We start from the raw sequence: 24,591 nt of genomic DNA, 5'->3' as shown, positions 1-24,591 counted from the left end.
AGCACAGTTTGACATTTCCAAGTGAGCTTCCTGTATTCTGACAGGTAATGAATGGATGCTTGACAATGCCAGAGCCTGCACAAAGGTTTTCCAGGTATGGTAAATTCATCTGCCTTATTGGCCCTTTTATGTTTGTTTTTCAATTCTGTTTCGGTACAACAAACACAAGGCTTCTGTCAGACAAGCATCTCATCTTTCTGAGCAGACCAAAACACCTTCTTTCATTCCTTCTTCACGGCTAAATTTTGTGCATTTTTCCTCTAAGTGTGAGCTCATTGGTTGGCAGTTTCTGTAGGGCTAATCAGAGACCAGTCTACCTGGAAGGTCAAAGAACACGAAAGTGGTTCATGGGATCCCCTGACTTGCCAAGATTATGTAAATGATTATATAAAATTATGTAAACTGCTTAAAAAGCTGTGAAGTGTGACAGAGGCTTAACAGTGTGCAAATGTGTTGCCTCCCATTTAAAGAGAAGCATGGCAGATTTTCATAGTATTAGTGAACAGCGGGAAGGATGTGAACCTCAGGCCAGTGATCAGAATTATAAAACTTATGCACGCACAAAAAGAGACTTAAAATTTGAGTATGCAGCTTTTCACACAAAAGTTTGAATTTATAAAAGGAAACCTGATGAAACTTGTATATATTTACAGCGACTCTTTATTAAACATTTCAGAGAAATGGGGAAATGACAGCACCCTTGATCGAGTAGGAAAATGCAGCCAAATTAGCTAAATGACCACTCACACACACAAAAACTTATGCCACCGAGCAGTTATTATAATGTGTGTTGATGGTACAAACATATTAAACCCCAAAAGTGATGAAGATGATTTACCGATTCTGTTTTAGTTCTCTCTGAAGATGACCAATACTGCTTATTTGCACTGAAGACTTTTCATGTTTTTTCACCAGTTCATATTGACTGATCTGTTGCCATTTCTCAGGGTACTGCCCGAAAGGTCAGCAAAGCGTCAGCTCCATCATTCCCACTGTGCTGGAAACTATTAACTGACCGACAAGGCACTACATTCAGTTTCGTATGGTGTGAGTGTACATCCATAAAACATAACGTGTTTTTGCTAAAACTGGTCAACATAAAAAGGCATTCTGCAGTAGTGTTCAATTCTCCCAACGTAACCACAGCGATCAAATGCACTCACACTTGCAATAAGGACACTTGGAGATAATGTTGCTGCTTTTGTTAACTGTAACCGCCATTAACACACAAGTGATCTGAGATGCCAAAATAAGACAGGACAAATTTGTGACTCAGTGGCCTTAGTCAACATATGCTTCAATTATTTTGAGGCATAGTAGCTTTGGCAGACGACTTGCTGACTGTACTTTAGATGATGGCTGGCTTGTTGGTAAGATGACTGACTGAACCCTCAGTTTTTCATATGGCCTGTACTGAACATCGTAACAGCAATAATGTTATTACCTGTGCCAGGTGATAGTAGATTCATGCTTCGCCGCCGCTGCCTTACTTCTTTTCTCTACCCCGTGAGCACTCATTTATGCAGCGCATCATCGGACTCCTATGCGATGGCAGTGTCTTGATGTGTCAGGTGGAAGGTTGCTCTACCAGCCAACGAAGATCTACGGTGTTGTGGTTGTATATGAAAAAGGTTGACTAGCATGGTCCATATATGGTCGTTTTAGAATGGCAACCAGGCAGGGTTCAAGGTGCACTCATGTATGCATATTTATAAGATGTTTATGATTTATAAAGGGTAAACTACATAGAAATTTATCTGATTTATTTTTTTTTGGCATATGCCTAATTTCATGCTTGAATCCAAACTAACTTTTATAAATGAGACCCCAGGTGACAGGATGAGCAACCATCTTAGCAGAGGATTTCTTGATTCTTCATTACGTGTGTTACAGCCTTAATAATTAAAGTCATTGTGATGTATGTGCACAAAACCAACATAGACAATAAAAGAATACTGAATAAGCACTTTTAAATAGCAACAGCCTACAGGGTGACATGATGAGGGAGAAAGTAGACTTGTTAATTCAGTGTATACTGTTATATTTAACCTGTTAATATGTGATATAAATGGTTAGTTCAGTCAAAAACAAGGAGACAGAACCTTTATAAAGTTCACTTTTTGCTAGTTACCTCTGAGAGTATTCACATGCCATGTGTGAATTTGGCTGTGCTCTATCAGCCCTGCCAACAGTGGTCCATTATCACCCAAAAAAGCTTGTTTATCTAGTGGCACGGTATTCCAATTAATAACCTTTATTTAATAAAGCCCCTTTGTACATTGTCTTTTCAGGAGATCATGGCTGGAGGGCTGTCAAAAATAGGCTTGTTAAAGCCCAGTGCAGAACTCCTTGGGTGATTTTGGGCTATACAAAAAATAAATTGCTGTTGTTATTGTCTAACAGATGCTATCTCAAGGCACTTTACATGTTCAGATATATCGCAAGATTGCATACACATTTTATTCGAAGTGGGAGCGAAGGCAAGTGAAGAGTTTTCTTGCTTGGACTTGCACACTCACTTGGAAGTGGGAGTTGAACCTTAGGATTTAGAGTTCAGCTCCTTAATAATTATGCCACACTACCTGAAACAAGTAGTCATTTAATTTTTTTGCATATTGTCTTCACCAGCCAGCAGTATAAATAACTTTTGATCTCACTATTCTTAGCTAATGATAATAGCAATATTTCTCCCTTTTGAACTGCATTCTTATCTGGTAAACAATACCTTATTCTATTGTTCCTCACAATGAAAAAGCATAAGGGTAAGCACCAGGTGTTAAATGCTTTTTTATATTTTGGTTACATTAAAATCCACCTGGAACACTTGGATTCTGTCACATATTGGGGTGGAAAATCTATTTACTTCTTCAATACTGAATCCTAGAACCAAGCATTTGTAAAATCAATTCTACTAATTTTACTTACTGTATACACAAATTATTTGTGTTACAGTATACAAAAAATCTTAAAAACACAGAAATGTAAGAATTGATAGAATTCAATATTATGCATGTACACAATATGCCCAGTACTCTCCAATGCACAGTAATGGATAAAACTGCTTCAGAAAATGGAGAGACAAATGCTGTCTCAAATGAAGGACTACAGTGATCAGCAAGAAGCCACTCTGAAGCATGAATCAACAGAGGTGAAAGATCAAGAGAACAGATTTACCACCTTGGTTTGGTAGACTTGCTGCAACCATACACATATTATATATGTCTGAAGACAACCATGAGAGAATTTTACTTAAAATTGGGTGGGAACAATTAGACAACTCACTGAGTGTTCCACTTCAAAACGAATCTGAGGCTTCATGAACTTAAAGTAAGGGAAGTATTTGTAATTTTGAACTGCAAAGGTCAGAGGTGCTCTGAAGAGCAAGCTTCTGTTTACAACGAGCTGCCTACAGTCGAAAAGACTCCTAAAAAAACCTATTAGATATGTAAATATGTGTAGTGTGTGCAAAGAGCACATTGCACATTTTAAAAATGAATGGAACTTGTTTTAAAAACAAACATAACCTGATGCAAGGGAAAACCCTTTCTGTAGCATCAGATTATATAGTGGCATTTGAAGACAAATATTAAGCATAAATAATATGATGTAGAAGGTGCTTTGTGTGCTCTCTGTTGTGCAGCATTACCATGATAGGGTAGTAGTCGATGTAAGCTTGAAAGAATTGGCAGCTATATGCATGAAAATATAAACTGTCACACCCCGCCGAAAGGACTGCTGTTAAGAGAGGTGATAACGATGAGCCATAGGAGATGTAGATTTCAGTGCTCAAAACACCTGAATCAACATATCTACCTAGTGACACCAGTAAAGCATGGAAAAGGCAGCAAAGCACCCACCTTCTGACTTCACATCAAAACATATAACTAAAGAAATTTGAAATGCAAACATGACATGACGAAACAGCTGTAGCATTTTAATATATTTTTTATCCATAGACCACAATGCGTATCTGTCTATATTTGCTGTTGTTATATAATAATGCAATGGATGACAGAAAGATATTATAGCAAACAGAGGTACTTCTCAAACATGTGGAGTCTAGTGGCTGTGGTGGTGGTCTGTTTCTGCTATTGCAGCACTAAAACTTAAACAACTATTAAACTTCAGTTACTTTGCGCTACTGAGCTCCTGAATGGGTAACAGCAATTTAAGCTTTACATTTTCACTCAGCATCAACTCTTTTGTTCAGTATGTTTTGCTCTCTCCTTAAAACCCCAGGGGAGGTTTAAAACACACAGACTGGAGAAAATGGGGGTGGGTGTTTTAGGAACAAGCTCTGTGAGTGTAGCCTTTGCAGTGCAGGATTTTGCCGCTATTCATTACACACACTTTAACGGGTCATCCCCAGACGTGTATTCTCGTTTTGAGAATTACTTCTGGCCCTGAGAGATTACCACATTGCTGACTTGTGATTTTTAGACATAGAAGCAAACACTTAAATGAAGCATCAAAGTGCTTACTAAAGCTCTCATACTGTCTGTGGTGCTTAAACGGCCTGTGAAAAATGTGCATATATCTATAATACATATCTACATGTGTATATACGAGGTGTGGCAGAAAAGTAATGAGACTGGCAACACTGCAAGCGATCTGGCAACGATGCGCTGTTGTCCTTGATAGAGCACGTGTATCAGTACCCTCCCATAGCTCAGTGCAAGTTTCAACTCCTTCCGTTAACTACGTGATTTTTGTGACTGCTATTAGCGAAGTTGTGTTTTTGGTTGTGTGTCACGCAAAATGGAACAGCGGAATTTGGAGCAACGTTGTGCCATTAAACGGCAAGTGTGACGTTTGAAAAGTTAAAACAGGCCTATGGGGAACATTCTTTATCCCAAGCTCAAGTTTTTCACTGGCACAAATCATTTTTGGAAGGCAGAAAACACGTTGAAGATGAACACCGTTCAGGGAGGACTTCAACTTCGAAAACCAATGAAAACATCGAATGTGTGAACACTCTTGTGAGATCAGACGTCGTTTAACATTAAGAATGTTGAGTGAACAATTAAATTTGAACAGATTTACCGTTCATCAAATTTTGACTGAACATTTGCACATGCGAAAGATCTGTGCCAAAATGGTGCCAAAAAACTGCCCTCTCCATAACAGAATTTTTGACCTCAAATGGCATTCCTGTGGTTCCCCAGCCCCCTTATTCACCTGACCTCAATCCGTGTGACTTTTTCCTTTTTCCTTAACTGAAAAATGTCCTCAAAGGACGTCATTTCGAGACTTTAGAAAACATCCAAAAGAGTGCATGCTGAAGACCATACCGGTTGAAGACTTCCAGCGCTGCTACCAACAATGGGAACAACGTCTCCATCGGTGTGTAGCTGCCCAAGGGAACTACTTTGAAGGGGATAACATTGATGTTTGAAAAAAATAAAAACTTTGGTAAATAAAAATCAGTCTCATTACTTTTCTGCCACACCTCGTATATATATATATATATATATATATATATATATATATATATATATATATATATATATATATATATATATATATATATTGTCAGAGGTGGCTGGGGCGGTGACCTGGCCGGGATGCCCATGAGGACCGGAGGAGGGCTAGAACCTTTCCCAGACCATCTGGGGGCAACCGCCCTGGTTCCTTTGGGGGCCACGGGTACAAAGCTTTGAATCTCCACCCTGTAGGGGCCCGTGGTCACCGCCAGGGGGTGCCCCCATGCCTTTGGAGCCCTGGACCTCAGCACTTCTGCCACACCAGGAAGTGCTGGGGGGAAGAGGAGCAGGAACAACGGAGCACTTCTGCCACACGGGGGCGTGTCAGTGGGAGATTGCCTGGGAGCCCCTGCAGCACATCCGGGTGTGGATAAAAGGGGCCGCCTCCCTTCATTCGAGGCGAGAGTCAGGAGTGGAGAGGACTGAGCTTGCTGGAGGAGCAAAGGAGGTGGCCTGAACAGAAAGTAAGGCATTGTGTGGCCAGGACTTTGGGGGTTTTGTGGTGCATATGACTTTTGTATACAGTGTGAATAAACGTGTTTGTGGGTGACATTAACATGTCTGCCTGTCTGTGTCCAGGCCAACCTCCACAATATATACACACACACACATACACAAACGTACTTCTGCATCTGCTTAAATATAGGGCATATACATCTTCCAATAATCCAAAGATATTACTGAAACGAGTTTGTGTGTATATGCCAAGATACACTATATTTAACTGGTGTACTATCAAGTCTACGGTGTACTAAGGTCAGTATGCAGCTGAGACAAGTTTTACACATTTTAACTTGTTAGTGCGAAAATAAAAAATGAGAACATCAATTATTTGACACAATGGAAGTAACTGTGTATTTTCCCATACTGGAAAGCCAGACCGTGTACCTATAACTGTATTCAGGCATTCATAGTTCACTCTTTGTCTTCTAAACTGCCATTTAATTTATGGACTATATCAGAGAAACAAATAATATATAAATATATGCTGTGGCCTTTACATGTTATACTCTTCCCATAATTTATTCTCTCATTTTCAAGAAATATTCTCACCTGACAGATGAGATAAAATGCTGTGGCCATGAAACAATGCTATAAGTCAAGGAAAGGAAATAATATACTGTGATAAAATGCCAATTATATGTCTTTTTACAGGCCACATAATAATTTTATGCGTATGACTGATTATCTTGTTCCCACCACTTACTATCTCCCACACAAATGACATGTATCTTATGGCCAAGATGCAATAAACTGTAGGATTTGGTAAACGGTAAGAATAAAATGATGGAAATTAAAGTATTTATGTACCTCAACGTTTGTTTCCATAAAGCCTAGTCACTTCTTTCATTATTAGCTTTTTATCATTTTAATATAATACAGACTAAGGATATGCCATTGTCACTTCACAGCAGTTTAGGCTCCAGTTCAATACTGGACTGGGGTGTCTTAATTAACTAAGGAGATTAGCATTCACCTATTGTTCATGTTTCTGTTACGGAAACCACTTTGTTTCCACATTTTGAACAGATGCTTTTAGGCTGATTAGAATCATTACACTGCCCATTATTCATGTCTGTGTGCCCTGTGACAGGCTGGCAGCCTGGGTGGAGTGGCTTTTGGCATTATGTCTGTTGCTGAGTTCAAGACTTACTCAGCTTTCTACAGATATGAACTGACTTAACAGGTCAGACAAAAGCTAGGCTACTAAAACTGACACAGATAACCATAACTTTTCATTGACCTAGCCTCTTTTTCAAACAACAATTGTTTGGCTGTTATGGATGAAATGAATCTCAAGATAGTTTTAGGCTTCTTACTTTTATTTACCTAAATTACATTCTTTTCACAAGGCCAATTTCCTAGTTGTAGAAATGAAAAAAAAAACATTTTGCAGTTGTACTGTAGCTTTTGATTTGCTTGATCAACACATGTTAAATTGTGTTCATACTCACCAATCTCTTTCCCCAAAGCAGAATTGAGAATTGCACCAGCTGATGTAACTACGGCACAGGTTTTAAAGCCATGTGGATACAGGTCGTGCATCACAGTTCTGGGAACTATTGTCTCCCAGCCCATATGTGAAAAAGGTGACTCCTTTCCATCCAAAGTTCTTATCTTTACTTGGTTCTTGAGCTCACACAAAAGTTCTTTAGATGTAAGCTTGGTTGCCTCTTTATGGATCCTAAAATTGACCTGGTGTTTGTTGGCATTTAAATAATCTTTCATTGCCTTCTGTAATCGTGGATTCAACATTTTGGAAGAGGCATTTCCTTTCCACAGTTTGAATATGACAGATTTTGTCTTTGAGAAGTAGTATTCCTCCAAGTCATCATCAATATTAAAATTAGGCCACTTGTATCTGCTTCCAGCACGATAACTCCGTCTAAGCCTCTGTGGAGTTCTCTTGATATTATTTACTCGTTTGGCTGCCTTATCTACATGTTTCAAAGTTTCAGGCTCAAAACGTTGCTGACCAGCAGCTAACTTAGTGTCATCATTCTGTGGAACCTTTTTTAAATTGCTAGTTTTAGGAGGCGACCATTCCTGTGAATTAAATATATGTTTTTTCTTAATACTGTCTGAAGCTTGACTTGTGGAAACTTTTTTGTCCCCATTTAACACACGATTGTTAAACAGATCATTGCCTTTGCCATCTGAGAGCAATGGATCTTGTTCAGCTCCCATGATAAACCGGTGGTTGCCCTGAAGTGGAGTTTGCCTTCTATTCTCTGAAAAAACAACAGAACCTGAGAGAGGCTGCCCCTTCACAGGGATGTCCACAAAATAAGAAAAAAGGGCCAAAAAGAACAGAGCCCAAACAAATATTAAAATAAGCGCCAACTTCTTCCATTGTTTACTAATGGATTTCATGGTACAATCTTGTCCTTGTTTCTTCTGGCCTCAAAGCAGCAAGTTCAAGAAGAATCTACAGTATATGGGAGAAGAAATGGAACATTATACATGATCAAAAGCAAAAGATTTGTTTTTCACATACATGAGATTTTGTCAACCAAAAAAGTGCATTTAATTGATCTTACAAGTAATCTGTGCTGTAGAAACTGGCTTAAAAGCAGGGGTTTATCCTCAAGTACATAATCACTTCGAAGTAATTAATACATAAATTATATAATTAGTACCACATTTTTCAGCACATCAGGCTTTTTAAATGCTAGGAATATCAAGTCACTTTGTTAACAAATTGGGCTAGGAGACTGTGACATTCTTCAATGAAGTATATACTCCAAATGTTAGCTGAGGTGAAATATTCCACATTAAAAAAATAGCACTCTAAGAGAGTATTGCCCTCTGTAAGTAAGTCATAAGTCAGTGATTTAATTAAAATGGAAATCTGCAAATTCCAATCCATTCATTCATCCATCTGTCTATCAATGTATTTGCTAAATCAGTTTTTTAGTTTTTTTTTTGTTTTTTTTTTATAGTAGGACCAAAATGAACCAGACCCTAATTTCAACAGCATTTAATAGAAAGCATGTATCAAATCGCTATGAGCTTCTAGTCAACTGCAGAATGCTCTACCGCACTGAGCCATCTCAGAAGCACAAAGTCATCAGTATACTGACTTTAGGGGGAAGCATCCAACGTCACTGCAGTTTAGATATGTTATCTCAGTTTCTGACCACAGTTTATTAGTGGAACATAATGAGCAGCAGTTTCACGGCGGAAGTGACATTATCTCATGTCTATACTACACACTAACAACATAAACCCTTAACCTTATCAACACTAACTCCTTACCTTAAGTTACCCTAATCTCACTTCCACCAAGAAACTGCGGTAAAAAACTTCAATGCCTTATCCAATTTGTGGTTATGTATGGTTCTGTGGCTCTGCAGTTAGATTTATTGATTTTTGGAGGAAACCAGAATAACTCCCACCAACATACTAAAACATGTATACCATTTCCAGACATACCCTGGGGTCTTGTGAGAAAGCAATGCTATCTTGTCAACCACCTTCAAATCAGAGAAATATAGAGCGTTCTCATGTGAAAGTTGTGTATGCACATTTGAGTTTTTCAGTGCAAATAAGCAGCATTGCCCCTCTTAAAAGGGAACTAAAATAGAGTCCATAAATTGTATTCATCACTTTTTGGGTTTAATATGTTTGTCACTTCAATGCACGTTAAAATAATGATATGAATTAATACATGTGTGACTCATCATTTAGCTCAGTTGTACCTCAACTTTTATAATGTCATGACCCAATTTTTCCTCTACGTTTATTTGCACCACACAAGAAGGTTGATCACTAAAGTCAGAGTGCTGGCTTTGTGAAGACAGCACATATTTAAAAGGGGTTGCGATAATTCCTATTTGTGAGACGATCGTAGATAAATACGAGTATACAGTGCATCCGGAAAATATTCACAGCACATCACTTTTTCCACATTTTGTTATGTTACTGCCTGTTACAGCCTTATTCCAAAATGGATTAAATTCATTTTTTTCCTCAGAATTCTACACACAACACCCCATAATGACAACGTGAAAAACGTTTACTTGAGGTTTTTGCAAATTTATTAAAAATGAAAAAAATTGAGAAAGCACATGTACATAAGTATTCACAGCCTTTGCCATGAAGTTCAAAATTGAGCTCAGGTGCATCCTATTTCCCCGATCATCCTTGAGATGTTTCTGCAGCTTAATTGGAGTCCACCTGTGGTAAATTCAGTTGACTGGACATGATTTGGTAAGGCAAACACCTGTCTATATAAGGTCCCACAGTTGACAGTTCATGTCATTGCTCAAACCAAGCATGAAGTCAAAGGAATTGTATGTAGACCTCCGAGACAGGATTGTCTCGAGGCACAAATCTGGGGAAGGTTACAGAAAAATTTCTGCTGCTTTGAAGGTCCCAATGAGCACAGTGGCCTCCATCATCCGTAAGTGGAAGAAGTTTGAAACCACCAGGACTCTTCCTAGAGCTAGCTGGCCATCTAAACTGAGCGATCGGGGGAGAAGGGCCTTAGTCAGGGAGGTGACCAAGAACCCAATGGTCACTCTGTCAGAGCTCCAGAGGTCCTCTGTGGAGAGAGGAGAACCTTCCAGATGGACAACCATCTCTGCAGCAATCCACCAATCAGGCATGTATGGGAGAGTAGCCAGACGGAAGCCACTCCTTAGTAAAAGAACACATGGCAGCCCGCTTGGAATTTGCCAAAAAGCACCTGAAGGTCTCTCAGACCATGAGAAACAAAATTCTCTGCTCTGATGAGACAAAGATTAAACTCTTTGGTGTGAATGCCAGGCGTCACGTTTGGAGGAAACCAGGCACCACTCATCACAGACAATTACCATCCCGACAGTGAAGCATGGTGGTGGCAGCATCATGCTGTGGGGATGTTTTTCAGCGGCAGGAACTGGGAGACTAGTCAGGATAAAGGAAAAGATGATTGCAGCAATGTACAGAGACATCCTGGATGAAAACTTGCTCCAGAACGCTCTTGACCTCAGATTGGGGCGACGGTTCATCTTTCAGCAACTCTGTGAATGTCCTTGAGTGGCCCAGCCAGAGCCCAGACTTGAATCCGATTGAACATCTCTGGAGAGATCATAAAATGGCTGTGCACTGACGTTTCCTATCCAACCTGAAGGAGCTTGAGAGGTGCTGCAAAGAGGAATGGGGTTTAACTGACAAAGGATAGGTGTGCCAAGCTTGTGGCATCATATTCAAAAAGACTTGAGGCTGTAATTGCTGCCAAAGGTGCATCGACAAAGTATTGAGCAAAGGCTGTGAATACTTAAGTACATGTGATTTCTCAGTTTTTTATTTTTAATAAATTTGCAAAAACCTCAAATAAACGTTTTTCACGTTGTCATTATGGGGTGTTGTGTGTAGAATTCTGAGGAAAAAAATGAATTTGATCCATTTTGGAATAAGGCTGCAACATAACAAATTGTGGAAAAAGTGATGCGCTGTGAATACTTTCCGGATGCACTGTATATATCATGTGGCGCAGTTGATCACTAAGGCGACCCACTGTGAGCCATTTACACACCCAACGACAGCAACATGCAATCCAGCTGGCTCGGCTGTACTTTCGTACTTAATCAAGGGTGTTTACAAGATATCTTATTATGTATATACGCAAATATTACAAAATCTGAAACCATTCAAAATCCAAAATACTTTTGGTTTCAAGCATTTTAGATTACAGATACTCGACCTGTACTTTGATAATTATTAACACATACTGTATTCTCGTGCTGCTGCCTCATTTTAATTGATGATGTTTAAATACCCATCACTAAGATGTTTAAAATATTTTATATTATATTTAGTTAATCTGTAAAGCACAATGTAGAGAGTATGTGACCCTTGAACAAATCACTTAACCTATATCCTAACTTAACATAAACGTAAATCAAAGTTGTGATGGACAAATGTGGCAGGTAAATATAAAGAAGTTGACCCCATGTCATAATGAGTCACTTAATGCCCCTGTTCTCCAATTGTACCATAGTTCTGTACTTATAAAGGGCTATGTTCACTTTAAAAAGGCAAGGCAAAAATATATGGAAATCTATTTGTCATGACCATGTTATGTTTTTATACAGATTTACATTCAGGACATAATCAAGGCTTATATTTTACAAAACATTATCCCTAGCACAGAAGAGAGTGACTCACCTAATGGCCTACTGTTTTTTACTCTGACATTAGTGTTAAAGCTGAGCTGATTCTGCACAGATTTTATACCACCTCCTGATAATCGACGGATGCACTGTCAGTACTGATTGTTTGCTTTCAATAATAAAAAAATGTTTGTATTCTTACCCAATGTGCTGCTGCTGAGGCTGGCTCAAATTCAAACTGCAACCACCATTTCAATGTTTGGCATTCTGTATACAGAAAGGAGAGAACAAAATATCACATATCAAACTGTTTTTCGTTGTTGCTTCTATTTGTGTAGGATAGGCTGAAAAAAGAAACAGTTTTGAAAAAAAATATGCTATAGTTGTATAAAGAAACTTAGCATTGGGCAATCCTGCAAAACCCATCTGGTAGGTTTCTGATCCTATGTTAACCATATTTGGTTACGTAGGTCTGTAATGGTTTGAAGCATATCATAGCAATATCAGGTGCCGTCAGCATATAAGATGCCCTACACCTGCTAATTCAGGAATATAATCAATAAGCTTGTTTAGTTTGCAGATGATACCATACTAGAAGGAATGGGAAAAAAATGAATAATTACAGAAACTTGAACAGAATATAGGGTTGTGCAATTTCTGGCAGATGAAATTTAATGAAAAGTTAATGCAAGGTGTTTAGAAATGTTAACTTCAAAAACGCAATAGAACATCTGACGTGTTGAAGTATCCCTTATGAGAAAGATCTAGGACTCATACTGGACTCAATACTATCTACATCCCAACAGTATATATAAGTGACAGAAGACAGCTAATAGGTTGTTAGGTTGTACATCACAATTTGGCATACCTAGTGCAGGTCCTCTTATTGCAAACCAAACCAGAGGAGCAAAAAGAGAAACTCCAGAGGACAGCAGCTACGACCATATTGGGACTGAAAGGTATGAACTATGAAGAAGGACTGAAAGAGTTCAACCTTTTCAGTTTAAGCAAAAAAAAAAAAACAACACAGATTAAAGGATGACAATAAATGAAATGTTAAAAATTATAAAGGGAATTAGGAAAGTGGATCACAGAAGTACACAGAAATGCAATTTGCTAAGGGCAGATTTCACACAAACACTAGAAACTGTTTCTTTTGCAAATAACCATAGACACATGGACTAAATTTCCAAGTAGTGTGGTAGACAGTTGGCATATAGGGACCCTCAAATCTCAACTTGATGTTATTTTTGACAATCTAGGTGAACAGGATGGAAGTGCTTGTTGGTCTGAAAGTCCTATTCTCATCACAATTACCCAAATGTTCTTATCTTTGGATTGTGGGAGGAGGGTGCCACCCTACGTGAACTATGTAGGAACATAAAACAAAACTCACAAACTGAACAATAAACACCTTGAGCAAATCATCTTTATCTTTCTGTCTAAAATTCTTATTTACAATGATTTGTTAGATTACATTTTGCACAATGGAAAGTCATATGCCTGGATTTATGTAAAAAAAAAATTTTTTTTCTAAATCATTATTTTAATTCAAACATGAAATTAATACAGTGCGTTTTTGGCAACTTTTATCAATTCTAAATGCAGGAAGTACTGTAATTCACAGTAATGCATAGTAGCCTATGCTGAATCTCACAGTTTCCTTTATCCTAGCTTTGCCTCGTAAGCATACTTCAGTGAAGCACTGAGATTGCCGCCATTGTTCCAAATGTCTTATACCACACCTGGGAATGAACCCCAGGTCTTACACTCAAATCCACAACACATAACTATTCGTTTATGTCACCTGAATTGTTTTTTTGCACATATGACAAAAAACAAAATTGGCAGTAGTGCATTGAAGAAACTGGATCAATTTATTAAAAGTGTGAATATAGAATATAGAAAAAAAGGCTCTTAAGCCACAAACCAAAATCTAAAAAAAAGCTTGGCACACTCTTGCAAATAGGCAGAGTGCATTAAAAAGAAACAAACAAATAAAAGTGGATTCTAAAATGCAAACATGAGTAAGATGAAACTACTTTTCAGCACCTAAGCATTCATTATGCAGTATGCATAGTATATATACTGGAATTATTATTTTTTAAACTTAAAAAGTAAAAGACAATAAAAAAATATAATATGAAAAAAATTTTCTGACGGCAATCCATACAACATATCACAGAACCCAGAGTCTCAGACAGCAAGAGTATGTGAGAAGAGAGCCCAATCAAAAGTGTAATAATTCAACTTTAAGCAAGGAATGATTTTTATATTTTTCATCAGACAAGTATGTTTTCTCTTGAAAAATTATTCATTCAATTATGTGTTGTTCCACTATAAAGTATAACTTGATATATATATATCTTGAATCAGTACTGATAAGTACCCACCAGATGCCCTCCCAAGTTGTGTCTAAATAAAAATTACTTATAAATTAATAAAATTAAGTGTTAATTTTTCTGACTTAATTCTTTGTTTATGTGTGTTTGGCCTGGTTACTTTGAGCAGCTGTTTAAAGCTGATCCTCTGGCTAGGATGTTCCTTTTTATCATATTTATTTATTTTGGAGCTTCTGAAAAATTTTAATTCTCCCTTGGGGACATGGTCATGGGTGACATCAATGCAACCACTGGCATAGACAGAGTTGGCTATAAGGATTGTGTTGGTCCCTGGGGCTCTGGCGACAGTGGTGAAAGTTGCTCTATGTTCCTTGAGACTTTGCAAAATGATAGGGACTGCAGATCGCTGAATCCTGGTTCCAGCATCCTGAGCCGCATCATTAGACTTGGTACTCTAATACTGGTGGTCCGGTGAAGGAGATCGATCATATCCTTGTAGGCAGACACTGGAAGCTCTTACAAAACTGCAAGATGTACAGAAGTGCCTAGTTTGTGACTTCTGACTACAGACTTGTTGCTACTCTGAAGAGCCAGCTTAGCTCCAAGTAGGCTACCACCTACTAGGAAAATGAGGCTGGACCTGGTCAGATTCGAAGATCAGGCTGTTTCTAACAAGTCTGTGCACAGCTTGTGTGAGGAACTTACAGATATGGGTGCGACTGCTGGTCCTAATGTGATGTGGGAGACCTTTCAAAACAAGACCATGAAGATTGTTGAGGGTTGTGTTGGTTTTACCAGTGTTCCCAGAAGGAGATATTTCATCTTGCAGGGCACCCTGAATATTATCAAGAGGAGTCACAGTGCACGTATTGATGGTAACTCTGGTCTGTACCGGAAAATGAGAAGGACAGCTACAAGGGCTCTAAAGAGGAGTTTGTTAGTGGAATCTGTGAGCAGGTGATACATTATCTATGGTCTAGTGACCCATGTCCTGCTTACAGAGGAATCAAACCATAACACACATCTGAATCTGATGGAATGTTCTTTACTGATGACATTGCAGTTGCAACCCACTATCCTGGCTACTTTGAGCAGCTGTTTAAAGCTGATCCTCTGGCTAGGACATTGGACATCTCTGGGAGATGAACCTCCAATTATCTGTGAACCACCCAGTCTCACTGAGATTGCACAAGTGGTGAACTAGCTGAGGTTAGGGAAGGCTGCAGGGATCTGTGGTATCCGGGTAGAACTTCTCCAGGCTGGTGGTAAGGCTGTCCTCCTGGCATAGCAAGCAACCTTTGCTTCCATTTGGGAGAAAAATCATCATCCCAAATGAGTGGAAAACAGGAATTGTTGTCCCTACCTGGAAAGGAAAGGGTGATCACCTGGATCGCAGCAACTAGAGGGGATAACATTGCTCTCTGTACTGGGTAAGGTCCTTGCTAGGGCCATCCTCAATAGGATCCATGATCACCTGCTCACCAGCCAGAGACTGGAGCAGTCTGGTTTTAGACCTAAGAAGTCTACCAGTGGAGGCAGAACCTCTGCATTTTTCTAAGTTGATTCTGGGATTTGTCAGGGGTGTGTTCTGGCTCCAGCTCTATTCAATGCTTGCATCGACTGGGTGTTGGACAGGTTTGTGGAGTCCAGTGGCTGTGGGGCATCAGTTGATGAAGAAAGATTCAGTGATCATGACTTTGCCGATGATGCTGTGATCTTCGTGGAGTCAATGGAGGCTCTGATCTCACTAGAGTAAGTAATCTGAATGTCTGGGCTTGCAAGTGTCCTGCATAAAAATCAAGATCATGGTCTTAAAATGTCTCTTGGGCACAGCCAATAGTAGTGTGTCTGTCTGCGGAAAGAGTGTTGATCTTGTCAGGTGGTTTACTTACCTCAGCAGTGACATTCATGTCTCTGTTGACTTTATCTATGAATTTAGTAGGATTGGGAGAGCATTCTGGGAGCCTCTTGAACCCAACATCATCAGTACCGTAAATGAGATAAGCCCGCAGATGAAGACAAGCACACACATTGCAAGGGGATGGTGAAAAAAGTGTAATACATAACTGCCATTAATAAATAAATACAAAAACGTGAAATTCAAGAGTTAAAATCCACTTTCTCCTAAAAACACATACAGACCAGACCAGCACAAATCCACGTTCATCTCCCAACTTACCCATTACTTGCTCAACTGGCAGAGAGCTCTGACCAGACCGTCCGAGGTCAGCCCTCCTATCATCATCCTTCACACACCCACAGTCATACTTCAGATCCCAAGATATCACTCCAACATGCTAGCACTCACTCTGCACAAATAGTCAATGGGGTGAATCAGCCCCTGGAATGATACTTTTGGAGTCCAAGATCACACTGCCTTTCTCCCACTAGCTGACTGACCTGTTTCGTCTTTCCTCCTGATGCTGCAGTTTCCACAACCTGTTTTCGTTGTCTCTCACACATTCATTTTCTTACTTTCCCTTCCCCAAAGGAGGAAAAACAAATATGCACGTAAATAAGCAAAAAACCTAATAACAACATATTATTCTTTTTTATGGCCTTTGTTTTCTAGGAAACAATTCTGAAATTTGTTCCTGGAAGCTGTGCCTGGTTTCCAACTGCACTGACAGAAAAATGAGGAACTGAAGCCCTCTTTGCTGCCTTCTCCAATAACAATGCAGTTTGCTTACTCAGAACTCAATGCATCGCAGTCAAAAAAAGAGGAATAATAAAAGGTTTGAAGTGTGAGAGCCACAGAACTCAGGATAGTATTCGGTCACTTGTATTCCTACATGATAATGAGGGTGTGGGCTCTATCTGGGCATTGCTTCTTTTTTTAAAGTTTAATTGATTTTGTAAAATTTTAAAAAATCAAGGATACAATCAGCACTAAATCCCATATAAGTTTTGCATCTTATATCAAGGAGTACATTTATGTGCTTTAATAAGCCAGTTATTTATAGAAACCTGGTTTCAAAAATACAATTTAAACTCTTATTTTGGTTAGAGAAACCAGAATATTGGTTTCTGGTAAAAAGGGTTAACAAACGTAGATTTCTCCATAGGCAAACTGGTTATCTGGCCATGTAAACCCTTAAATGAGTTGCAATTAAAGATTTTGTAGTCTGTGTTTTCCCCTTGCACTCTGTTAGTCTGTGTATGTCCATTGACTGTCAGTAAACATTTTCTAAACAACTCCATCCCAACAATCTTTGCTTCGCATATACATCCAGCAATCACGGGTACAAAATGGTGGAACACAAAGCTAAATCTCCTGTGACAAATGTTTGGGTGATCGCATTATTCCTTCTCCTGGTTGAAACAATCTGTCTCAGTATATCACAAATTGCTAAATTTATGTTGATGAGATGAACGTACAGTGCTAAGCTCAGCAGCATAATCTCATGAGACATAGGCTCCATGCTTGGTTTGAGTTTCACAGAGGGCTTTGATGATGTTTAAGCTGCTGCTTTGCAGAAGGAGATTGTGGGTTTGCTTCCTGGGTCCTCCCTGAATGGTGAGCGTATTGAGTGGTGAGAAAAGTGCTATATACATGTAGAGAATAATAATTATTATTATCAATGTGTTTTTAGTGCATTTATCTGACATTGGAGTGGTTTGCTAAAGGTGAACTCCATAAGTGGACTTCTGCATGTAAAAGGTTTTTTAGGACACCAGGTTTCACCTTAACTTGATCACTCACCTTATTCCAATTTTGTGTGTGCATGTAAATGCACTGTTTAGAGTTGTACAGGAGGTGATAGTCGATTAGCATTTGGTTGCAGGCTGTAGTTCAGGTGAGGGTTGGTGGTTCTTAAAACAGACCTGTGCAGGACTCTAGGTGTACCTCGATCACTAAAATTACTAAACTCATTTTCCTGTAATGCATGGGACTGAATTTAAAAACTGCTTCTGAAAGTAAGAATGATATTGTACCAAGACTAGACGGTGTATTATCAGGCACATTAAGTTAAACAAACAAAAGAAAAAATCTTGAAGCCAAGTGTAGGTCTCTGTGCCAGACACTTTAATGCCTTGAAATGAGATGTCAGTATTCAGTAAGTCAAAGTGACACACTTTGCTAACACACCACATTCTACAAGACAGTCCATTAGCACAACTGGAGTATTCTAATTGATTGAAATAAACTGTCCAAAGTACAATATATATTTATTAAGAAAATTCACAATAAATAAAACTCTTTTAAATTTGACCTTGCGATTGTGGAAAACAGGTAAACAGTGCTTCCGCACTGTGCTCTTAAAGTTCAAATATTTATATATGCAATATTTTAAATAAAGAATATTTTAAATAACTTCATATATGTTTTAAATCACAGTTTGTTCATCTCTTTATAATATCTGTCTCAATTTGTTTCTCCCATGTTGGCATGACTGTGTATGTAAATTTGTAAAATTATTTGCCAAATTAAGAATGCATTCTTAAGTATATAAAAAACATAAATGTATTGCAATGTTTGGTTGCAACACGGCAAATCGTGTTTTTCAGTCTCGACATGTGAACATTTTCATCTCTTACTGTATGTGTACAATATGTATGCTGATATATCAATATGGAGGTAAACAAATGAAACATACATTGTTTAACAAATAGTAAATTAATATTAGTATTCACAAAATATCAAAGGACCTCTGCACCGACTGTTTGCTTACCAAAGGGAATAATACCATATGTGAGCAGGTCTGTGATCTACTCAGTTAACAAAAACTGATAATACACTGCTGAGGCCTAGACACTGTTTGTAAGCCTCATTATTTACATAAAAATGTAACTTACTTCCAAAGACAAAAGAGTGTAGTAGCCCATTGTGACCAGTAGGGGGCCCAGAATCCTATACACAACCACACCAGGACAGACCCAGGTGCAAATAAATGTGTTTTTTTTATTCACAATAACTATTCCAAAGTTCACACCACAATCTCCAACGAACACAATACCTTCTTCTGCTCCTCCAGCTGAGTTCTGCCCTCTGCTACCCAACTCTTGACTAAACTGCTGGAGTGAGTTGGCATTTGTTTAGTGATAATCCCAGGAGTATATCTGGAGCCACAGCCTTGCATAATGGAGGCACTTCAGGGTCATACAGAAGTCTCCCAAACCAGGGTATTCCCAACAGCACTCCCTGGAGGCACCCAAGGACCCAAACAGGGTCACCCTTCAAATCTACAAGTCCCAGGCTACACTGAGGATATCTAGGCTGGGGCCAAACCAGAGGAGCACTGCTCCCTCTCATACTGGGGAATGAATTGTTTAGAATCCTGCAGTCCATCCATTATTAATTTATCTAATTAATTTTAATAATCATCCCGGATATGCCCCCTCTGACATCATCCATTATGGCTTCCCAGTTGAGAAAGGATTCACCTTGGAATACCAGTCCATCCACCGTGGCACTTAAACCATTTATTGCCTTTTTGTACCAAACAGGACAAATCATATTCAGACAACATTGTATGCGACTTTCCCTTTCCACCAATACATTCTGCATTGTAACCTGATCATTCTAAAGGAATGAGAGATTACTGAGCTCAAATGGACAGCTGTACAATTAATTTTGCATTAATCTTGGATCACTATTTTAAAGCTCTGTGATAACTTAATCTCAAAATGCCACGGATAATGCATCACATTTAGAGGAACATCCCCCCTGTATCAAAATCTATTACTCCTTGTTATAAACTACAGTGGCCTTGAAATACAACATGCACCATAAAAAGAAATGTCTGTCTGCTCCATTATCCAAGCAAGCTTCCTGAAAAGAAGAAAGTGCTTCTAAAAATGAAGACATATTTAAAATAAGTGCCATTAGATGCACTTCCCAAAGAACGCACTCTATTGAAAGAGAGCATGAAGAAATTCACAATTCTGGATCCATGTCTAAACTATCTAAAACACAACAAGGATATTTTATCTGAAAACAATAAGAATATTTTCAGTGCAAAATCATATCATTCAGTTTTACAGCTTTGCACCCAAAGTGATTCATACTCCTAATGTCTGCCATAGAGTAAAAACTTGAACAAGACACCTGGCTGAGCTAGCAGACTTAATCAGGCCTCATACCTCTCCCTAAACTAAGCTTTGTCTTTCATTTTTGAACTTTTGAATAGAGTGCTCCCCTTCGAAATAACACTGTGCTACATGTTTGCATATAGCCTTTTAACAAAGTGACAAATTTAGTTTTTGAGTGTAGCACCTCCCATTATTAAAAGAACACACAGGCTAATACTGTAAACTTTAGGTTTGAAATAGCAGCAAATAAAAGTTACAGTAAAGTCTAATATTACTTAATAAATACTGGGGCCATGCAGTTGGAAGTAATTATTGGGTTAATTTAGTCAGAGTCGGCAAAAACGTACTGACTCAGATTGTGACTAAATGTCATTTGTAATATAATGTGTTAAAACTTCCCACTTCACATATAGTGATTAAACTATTTTTTCTTCGAGACTTTCGATAAAAATATAGCTTCTTCTCATGTTTACTGTTACTCACAGTTGGTAAGCCACAACAACATTGCTATAGCCTTTATATCTTAAAAGTAGCCTGGTGATTTACACTTGGAGTGATGAAATACCTTGTATTGACCCCTACTCTCTTTTCTGTTTCTTTTTCCGGTTTCTTTGTGGTGGTGGCCTGCGCCACCTCCACCTACTCAAAGCTTCATGATGCTCCAACAATGATGGACGGATTAAAAGGAAGAAGTCTACGTGACCATCATCATCATCATCAAGCCCTTCCGTGAGAATCCTAAATCCAAAGAGGACTGTTTCATTTATGTTAGGTAGAATGCCCAGAGGGGACTGGGCGGTATCATGGTCTGGAATCCCTACAGATTTTATTTTTTCTCCAGCTGTCTGGAGTTTTTTGTTTTTCTGTCCCCTGGCCATTGAACCTTACTCTTATTCGATGTTAATGTTGATTTATTTTTTATAATTATGTCTTTCATTTTTCTATTCTTTAATATGTAAAGCACTTTGAGCTACTGTTTGTATGAAAATGTGCTATATAAATAAATGTTGTTGTTGTTGTTGTTGTTGTATCGTGTATGTTGTGTGCTTTCAATTAACATAGTATATACAATATATTAGACGAATTACAAACAGAAATGCTGGAGTTGGAGTTGGTGGTACTACAATTTGAGGAGTCAGAGTCGGAGTTGAAGGTTTTGTGTACCAACTCCACAACTCTGTCTATTAATCACCTATAAATTTGTTAGTGCACTATACTATAAGCATGGAAGAATGGAGTAAAGTCTTTTATTTAACTATTTTGGCTTGAAATGCAATGCTTACTAAACACTGACATTGTATCAACTAAGTAAAATGCAACAAATGCATTCAAGAGCATATTGCTTGACTACAAGGTATTATACGGCCAGGAAGTGTATTTTTGATTTAATATGTATTTCATTCAATTTTATTGTTTGATAAGATTTAGACTTTTCATGCTGCTGCTGTAATGAACTTACATGACTGCTCCATTATAAAACAGCGTGGGTTTTAGTTTTGACTGTAATTTTGTTTACATGGCACAGACAGAGATTTCTAAAACATTAATCAAGGGCACAGTTATAATGTTAGCAAAGACAAAAAAGAGACATATTTCTTATTAACAAAAAAACAAATGCAAAGACCTGGAAATATATTTAGGTGATTCAGTTTATGTGAGGATGTTTTTTTGACACAACATCTATCCTTTCAGTGTGAAGCATAGTTCAGAAAATAACAACACATTGCAATGGTATTAAAAACTGAAAATAGCCACATGCATTGGCTTCTGCTAAATGCCACTGGCATAATTAATTGCAGTTTGCCTCGAGACTTCAGCACATGAAGTTGGCAACACAGAATGCAAAAAAACAAAAAAAAAAACAATGAAAAATGCTCAAATGGGACTTGCAGTAATGGTCATTTTAAACATCAACACTGTATTGATGAAATAATCTAAACATAAATAAGGCATTTTTAAAATTGGCTTAGTGATATTTAAAAGTACAACTACGTTATACTTGTCTGTTGCAACTTGAATTAATAATTGCAATCAAATTCAAATTCAAAACTATAGAAATTTAAATTTTGGTCATAATCCTGTTCTCAAGATAAAATGATAAAGACTTATAAAGATTAATATCTTGGTTATGCTGCATCAATAAACTGGCACATCCTGTAGTTGATACAGTCAACATGGTGGATGCAGGAAAAGTATTCAGTTAACAGCTTTTTATAAATGTAATTAACCATTGCAAAGCATTTGTATTGGATTTAACACACATATCTTTCTACAATTTCCAAAGAAAGGTATGTGCACAGCACAGGGAGATTCTTATGGTCACTGTCTTTAGTTTCTGCTGCCACCATTACTGCAATGCACAAATAGATTCCACACACATCAGAATAAAGTAGCATTAAAGTAAATTATTTATTATTTATTTAATATCAAAATTATTTATTTAATATGGTATTTGCCTCTTGTAGTTTGCAGATGATAGCAATGTTTTCCATGTAGATTGGAGACAAAATAGTTGTTATAATAGAAACCAATAGTGACCAATGATGTACAATGGAAAACAATATGGAAAAAAAAACATTAAAAAAAGAAAAAAAAACTCATGTTACTGATGACACATAATCTACATGTCTATTATCCCGTTGTTTTCTCAAAATGTGACAAACACATGCTTTTTCACTAAAATACTGTTACAATATTTTTGGAATAATTAGCACATTATTACAAATGGGAAACTATAAAGAATTTTTAAGACAGGACTCTTGACCAATGAAAGGGGGAACAGTCAAGTCTTAAGTTCAAAAAATCAGTCCCATGAGGCTTTAGTGTCCTGTTTATGTTGCACACTGATTATTTCAGACATATCTCCTTAACAGTATTTTAGCAAATAAGCAGCCATTTTGCACATTTGAGACACATAGATATTTTTTCTTTTTTCCTTTGATATTTTTCAAATTGTTTGCCATTGAACAGCATTGGTAACTATTGCTATAGATCAGAATATATTAGATTATATATTATTTATCCCCAATGGGAAATTAAAATGTTACAAAACTTCCCAAAGAAAATCTAAATATAATAGTAACGAGAACTGCTGCTGCCAATACCAGGCTTATAGGTGGCAGTAAGATAAGGTCAGACCTGCTCAATTCGTACGGCAGGTTTATATTTAAAGTCGTTAATTGGACTGACCAGCTTGTATTGTCCAGGAATGGAACATGCTTAATAAACACTCAATTACTTCTTTAAAGTCACTGGCATTCAGAATAATTCATCATTATTGGTGAAGATATTGGTACAAAGTGAATCTGCTGTTGAGTCAGCGAGGATCATGCAACTCACTTTCCTGGGCAGTGACAGACAAATTCAGTCAGCATTTCAATGTCTTGGTCACACATTTTAGTTTTAATTGTACTGTGCACCCTTTATCATCATTGTACATCCACAAAAATCTCCAGTTCCCTTCTTGCTTTTCCACTCAGTCCCTCCAAACTTGCAGGGAAAACCTGGGGATTAGTGGCAGGATTGGCACTCCAGCCACTGTAAAAAAAACCTCACACTGTTCAGTGTGGTGCTGAGGTGTCACCCATTGCACGGCTGCACTCGGATTTCAATCCGGATTGTTGATCATGAGGTGGGTGAGGCAACACACTGTAACCAGCGCATGCTCCCAACCTCTCCTCTTTCTCTCTCCTGATGAAACCCACCAAGCATTAAAATAGCATCTGAAATAAGAGGTGTAAGCCAGTTCTCCTCAATACTCAAACATCACATTCCTTGAACTTGCGATAACTCACAATGAGATAAAACAGCTCAAACAGCTTATATGAAAGCAAGTCAGGTCAGGTCTGAATCTTTTCCAGTTTACCTTCTTCCTCACTCACCATAAACATGTTTCTCTCCATTCATCATAAAAACCTCAGACAAATCCATTTTCTCAGTCATCGCTACAAACTACATGGGGTAAGCAGCACATAAAAAATATCTTTTTTGAATAACAACATGATTTCAGTTGTTTTAATATTTTAATGTGTGCAATGAAATGGGAAATAAATCAGGACATTATGTCCTTTATTGGCTCAGTAGACAGCAAAGAACTGAGTGAAATTACTGGCAAATGTATTGTCTGTAGTCATG

The 24,591-nt window shown here is 38.0% G+C and overlaps 1 protein-coding gene across 2 annotated transcripts in view; it reads right to left on the bottom strand.

Annotated features, from left to right (window-relative positions):
* The window catches only part of LOC120522983 (beta-galactoside alpha-2,6-sialyltransferase 2-like), a 181,234-nt gene that overhangs the window by 50,784 nt on the left and 105,859 nt on the right, over nt 1–24,591 (bottom strand). For both annotated transcript variants that reach the window (XM_039743855.1, XM_039743856.1), the window contains 2 exons: nt 12,285–12,349; nt 7,439–8,412 (listed from right to left, as the gene is read on the bottom strand). In XM_039743855.1, the coding sequence (XP_039599789.1) occupies nt 7,439–8,357 (919 nt within the window). In that variant the 5' untranslated portion in view covers nt 8,358–8,412; nt 12,285–12,349. The remainder of the gene's footprint in view (nt 1–7,438; nt 8,413–12,284; nt 12,350–24,591) is intronic.

This window comes from Polypterus senegalus, chromosome 2, assembly GCF_016835505.1.
Source record: "Polypterus senegalus isolate Bchr_013 chromosome 2, ASM1683550v1, whole genome shotgun sequence".
Classification (NCBI taxonomy): Eukaryota; Metazoa; Chordata; class Cladistia; order Polypteriformes; family Polypteridae; genus Polypterus; species Polypterus senegalus.
The sequence above is the reverse complement of the archived record's forward strand: the minus strand, read 5'-3'. Positions and strand labels throughout refer to the sequence as shown.